This window comes from Poeciliopsis prolifica, unplaced genomic scaffold (assembly GCF_027474105.1).
Source record: "Poeciliopsis prolifica strain line A6 unplaced genomic scaffold, Auburn_PproV2 SCAFFOLD034, whole genome shotgun sequence".
NCBI classification, from domain to species: Eukaryota; Metazoa; Chordata; class Actinopteri; order Cyprinodontiformes; family Poeciliidae; genus Poeciliopsis; species Poeciliopsis prolifica.
In genome coordinates, this window is record NW_026562409.1 from 754,464 (window position 1) to 759,894 (window position 5,431).

Genomic DNA, 5,431 nt, shown 5'->3' on the forward strand with positions numbered 1-5,431 from the left:
AGGTTCTGCTGGAGCTGATTGTGGAACCAGGTGTGTTTTCTACTGGATGTTCATCTGAATCCCTCAAGCTCTGCTGGTTTCATAAAATCCATAATTTCATTATTTTAATCCTCTCAGTCTGACCCATTTGGCCTGCAGAACCGAAAATACGATGATTTGAAAACTTCCTGTTGCCGACAGAAAATGTCCAGGAAGTCTGGATCCGTCCAGAATCCGTCCAGAATCCGTCCAGAATCCGTCCAGAATCCGTCCAGAATCCGTCCGGGGATCTTTCTCTGGGATCCTGGCAAACAGGGTCTTTGCTGTTCTGTCATCGTCCTGCAGGACGTTCTTCAGCCAGTTGTGATTGTTGCTCATCATGTTTGAAATAAAAGTTTCTCCAGTTGTTCTAAACAACCAGCAGGAAAAAACGAGCAACAATCCAAGAACCTGAAACCTGAGCTGCAAAAACCATTAAACCCACTGGTTTCTCTGGTTTCTCTGTAATCTGTAGAATCTGGCGAAGCTGAAACGAAGCGTTTGGATATTCATGTTTCTTTCACTGTTCATTTAAAATCCCAGCTGATCTTTGGTGATATTTTTTTAGCATCAGGATATTTGATCTCGTTGATTTTCATGGATGTTTGCAGGAATCGATTGTTTCTCAATTTCCAAATATTGTTGTTTTTATCTGATATTTCTGGAATATCAGTCAGTTTAGTTGAATCCTGGTAAATTCTCACCAAACATCTTTAAACATTAATCTGTTTATTTTCAAACTTAAACCTGTTGGTCTCCCTTTGGAAACTGGCGATGATTTAAATTGTTGACCATAAATAGAGTAAAAAAGAGAAAAAGTGAATTATTCCAGCTTTATTTTAGTTCATTTTAAATCGTGATTCGTCTTGTAAAATATTCAGACTGACCCAGAAACAAACAATAATTGTTTGATTTGGTCATTTTAAAACTGATTTTTTTCTCAATGATGTTTTTTGGATTTGTTGTCAACTACAAGCAGGTTTGGTCTGAAGAAAAATTTTCATTTTTCAGGTTTTCTTGTAAAAAGCAGTGAAATCTGCCATCATTTCATACAAACACAGTGATTCCATAATTTATGCATCTATGATTTTATTTGAATTAAAGTTAATCAATCTCAAAGGAAAAATGGAAAATAATTTACCATTTTCTTATTAATGAAACTGTTTTGCTCCTTTAAAGAAATATTTGGTCATTAATAAAATTGTATTTTTCTTACAATCCTGATTCTTCTCCTGGTGGTCATTCGAGGAATTACAGACACAACAAGCTGGATTTTTTCAAATTGATTTTATTTTTAAAGCGCCTCAGCAGAATTGAGTTGTTTCCATTTCCGCAGCAGGGGGCGCTGTCTCTGGCTCACTTGGCGTCCTGGGTGGAGGTGCTCACCACCTTTCCATCCACCAACACCTCCTCTACAACCACATACCTGGTTTTGGTGGTGGTGGTGGAGGAGGAGGAGTTGGAGGTGGAGGCCGAGGTGGAGGAGGCCTTGGAGGACGAGACGCTGCAAACATTAAGCACAGACAAATATATTTAATTCATTTCTAAACTAATCAGAGCTAAATTAGTTTTTTTCAAATATTCGATCCAAAAGATTCAAAACAAAATGTTGAGAAATTTATATGTCACTTCAAATTTTGAATGAAAAAATTCTAAACAAAAAAACCTTAATATAAAAAAACATTTTTGACTTTTAGGTTTGAAATAATTCTGACCTTCCCACCCCCAAAAAATGTAGTTTTGTTTTTTTATATTCAGAGAAAACAAATTTACATTTAAAATAAAAAAATATATATTATTGAAGAATCTTGACTGGGTTTGCAGGACTATTTTTATATAATTCTGAAAAGAAATTAAACATTTTTAAAACAAATGTTTGTATTTTAATACAAGGATTTTTATGTGACTCATGTGAGAAATTTAATCTTTTTTACTTAAAACAAAAAACTAAATTTCTTCGAGAAGCAAATAAATCAACAAAAGATATAAATCTATAAAAATTGTTACTAAGAAATTTTGAGACAATATCCAAAGCAATGTAGAAATGCACGGTTTAGTTCAGGAAGTGAGTTCAGATTGTGATTTATGATAGTGACTCCAGTTCAGTTCATTCATGCAGATGACATGCTGGTGTCTCTCTGCGCTCTTTAGGTTGTTTATGAAGTGAATGTGAGTTTATTTCTGCATTTATTTGGTTTTCAGAACCGTCTGATTAGATTTCACTGATATTTCCTGTCTGTATGTCGGTTTTGGAGGATTGTCCTCCAGGTGAACATGTCTCACCTGCCGCCTCCCTCTCCGTCCAGCAGGCGGCGGTATTCTGCGATCTCCATCTCCAGGCGGGTCTTCATGTCCAGCAGCATCTGGTAGTCCTGCCTCTGCCGCTCCAGGTCGGCCCTGAGCTGAACCAGCTGCCCCTCCAGAGACGACACCTGGTTCTGGAAGCCCTCCAGTCGCATGGCGTAGCGGTTCTGGGTTTCCGCCAGCGTGCCTTCCAGCCCGGCTTTCTGTTGGGGATAGAAGGGAGACGGTTGAATTGACGTTTGTTGTGGTTTGACGATACATGGCGGTTGCTGCACCCACCATGCTGAGTTGTGACTGCAGCTCGATCTCCAGGGCCTGCAGCGTCCGTTTGAGCTCTGTGAGCTCTGACTTGGAAACCTGCATCGTTTCTGTGTTGACAGCAACTTCTTTGTTCAGCCCTTCTGTCTGTATGTAGGAAAAACATCAAGAACAATGTAGAATCAGCCTCATGGTGGCGCTACTTGCAGAGAATCTCAGAAGAAGAGGAATGCATGTTGAGAAGAGCACCAGACTCCTCACCTTGTTCTGGAACCAGGCCTCCAGGTCTTTGCGGTTCTTGGCGGCGACGGACTCGTAGTGCTCCCTCATTTCCTCCATGATCTTGTTCAGGTCTTGTCCTGGAGCTGCGTCCACCTCCACGTTCACCTGGCCGCTCATCTGCGATCTGGAAGCCAGCAGATCCTGCAGACAGCATTTGCAGCTGCATGAAGCCGTCCAGAGTCACTCAGACTCGCTCCACCAAAGTCCAAAGTCCACTCACCTCCTCGTGGTTCTTCTTCAGGAAGATCAGCTCCTCCCTCAGGCCTTCGATCTGCATCTCCAGGTCAGACCTGGCCAGGGTCAGCTCGTCCAGGAGCCTCTTGAGCCCAGCGATGTCGGCCTCCACCGACTGTCGCATGTTCATCTCGTTCTCATACCTGGACGGGATGTTAAGACAGAGTTTCTGGACCGGTTTCAAGCAGGAACAGGTGTGATGCTGGTGGTCTGGTTAGAGCAGTTTCAGCCTGAACTCGGTGAACTTACTTCATCCTGAAGTCATCAGAGGCCAGCTTGGCGTTGTCGATGGCGAGGTAGATCCCACCGTTGTCTACAGTGGCTCTCTGGATCTGAGGGGCAGGAAGGTCCAGTTACACGAGGTTTTAACCCAAATCAGATGAAGATCTTCATCTTCACCTTCTTCACCTGCAGTCAGGTGGTTAGTTGCAGTATCACTCATCCTACCTTTCCCTGCAGATCTGCGATGGTGGCATAGTAGGCGCTGTAGTCTCTGGCGGACGGTGAGGTCTTCTTGTCCAGGAACTCCCGGATCTTCTTCTCCAGCTCGGCGTTGGCCGCCTCCAGGCTGCGGACCTTCTCCAGGTAGGAGGCCAGCCGGTCGTTCAGGTTCTGCATGGTGGCCTTTTCGTTGACAGAGATGTTCATGCTATCACCACCACCTGCTCCACCACCGGCGCCGCCACTGAAGCTAAAGCTGTAGCTGCCGGCTCCACCGCCGCCGGCTCCGCCGCCGCGGCCGCCGCTGTACATGGACATGGCAGAGGAGCCTGAGGACATCCTGAGGCCACCGTACCCGCCGCCGGACATGAAACCACCCAGGGATCTGGAGGAAAAGCTATTCATGGTGATGGATGTTGAGGAGGTGCTGGAGCGTCAGCTGCAGAGGAGAGAGTGGAGACGAGAGGGAGCAGCAGGGTTTTATATTCTAGATGCCTTTTGGAGGAGGAGGAGGATGGACAGCTGGAATCTAGCAGGGAGGAGACACCTGTCCTTAGGTGTGTCGGAGACATGCAGGAGCCAACAATTATTAGAATCAGAACATGCCAACTTTCATTTCACATGAAAGGCAAAAACCAGTTCAGACACGGAAAACATTAACCTCAAACCACTCCAGGAATGAAGAGGCGCAGCTGGAAAGAAAGGAGTGACCGTATGCCAGAGTGATTAGAGATGAACCCTCTGGTTGGGCCACTTCTGTCAGCTTTAATCCTCCATAAACAGCAGAGGAGCAGCTGGATGTTCTCCTGTCAGGTAGAAACAAAGGACCAGAGATTATCCGCTCCACGGAGCCGCGCAGTTTCTGCTTTGGTCCAGGTGGGACAGGTGCAGCTTTAAAACATCTCTGAAGATGTTCTGATCTGTCGCTTCTGCTGCTTTTTTCTACAACTTCATAAAGCCACGTTTGAAAAGTTACAGTCAAACATTGACAATTTGTGTTATTTAGTCTGTCATAGGAGAAAAAAATGGGGGTTTAGTTTTGATTGTCGTGTTTTGACCCGGGGGGAAATAAATTCTGGGAAAATGCAGTAAATTTATGAAGTAAATTTGAGCATCTCAGTATGAGCAGAAAATAAAACTGTTCAGTTTGTCCTTCTGTCCAGGAGAGGACTGACCGTCTACACCGGTGGAGCCCACAGTGGGTCCCTGAGGGCCGGCGTCCTGCATGCTTTAGTCTCCCTGGTTTTACACACCTGGCTCCAATGAGGCTCATTAGAAGAACATTGACTTGCTGAAAAGGTTGTTGGTACCGCGAGGGAGAGAACTGAAACATGCAGGATGCTGGACCTCCAGGACCCACTTTGGGCTCCACTGGTGTAAACCGACACACACGGGTGGGACAGCTCATGCTTAAATTATCCATTAACAACAGAAAAAGGAATAACATGGCTCATCAGTTGATTTTAGTGACAGTCTTTGGGCTGTGAAATCCTTCAGTCCTCCTTGGCCCGCCCCTCCCCTCCAAGGCTATAGATGGCGCCATTTCAGCTAATCAGAGTCAGAGAGAAGAGACCGGCTGCTGGACGGCGGTCAGAAGACCTGCAAGAGCAAAAGATAAAAAGCTGCTAAATGCTTCCAGGAAAATGTGTCAAACTGTCAGACATTTTGATTTCCACCTGTTTTCACCACTTTATTCATTCATTCGATCATAAATGTCAGTTTCAACCTAAATATTTAGGTTGCTAAAATATTTAGCTTAGAGTTAAGTAATTAGCTCTAAGCTAAATATTTAGTTAGCAAGCAAAAATATTTAGCTCTGAGCTAAATTCTTAGCATCAAACTAAATAATTTGGAGCTAAATATGTAGTTTGCTGAGCAAACTCACAGCTAAATA

At 44.2% G+C, this 5,431-nt stretch overlaps 1 protein-coding gene across 1 annotated transcript; it reads right to left on the reverse strand.

The window, feature by feature from the left end:
- Positions 1 to 1,286: 1,286 nt before the first annotated feature.
- Positions 1,287 to 3,998, reverse strand: LOC129373774 (keratin, type I cytoskeletal 13-like). The gene is made up of 7 exons (XM_055051855.1): positions 3,544 to 3,998; positions 3,346 to 3,428; positions 3,083 to 3,239; positions 2,842 to 3,003; positions 2,602 to 2,727; positions 2,302 to 2,525; positions 1,287 to 1,522 (listed from the first exon to the last, which is right to left on the reverse strand). The coding sequence occupies exons 1-7, from the start codon at positions 3,940 to 3,942 to the stop codon at positions 1,375 to 1,377; spliced, it is 1,299 nt and encodes a 432-aa protein (XP_054907830.1). The 5' UTR covers positions 3,943 to 3,998; the 3' UTR covers positions 1,287 to 1,374.
- Between the last annotated feature and the right edge of the window lie 1,433 nt (positions 3,999 to 5,431).

Excerpts from the sequence above, each read along its gene's own strand:
- LOC129373774 (XM_055051855.1), bottom strand. The coding sequence starts at position 3,942 with ATGAATAGCTTTTCCTCCAGATCCCTGGGTGGTTTCATGTCCGGCGGC. Across the intron at positions 3,429-3,543 it reads TCGCAGATCTGCAGGGAAAG|ATCCAGAGAGCCACTGTAGA; the intron begins GTAGGATGAGTG and ends CCTGCCCCTCAG. Across the intron at positions 2,526-2,601 it reads TGCAGTCACAACTCAGCATG|AAAGCCGGGCTGGAAGGCAC; the intron begins GTGGGTGCAGCA and ends TATCCCCAACAG.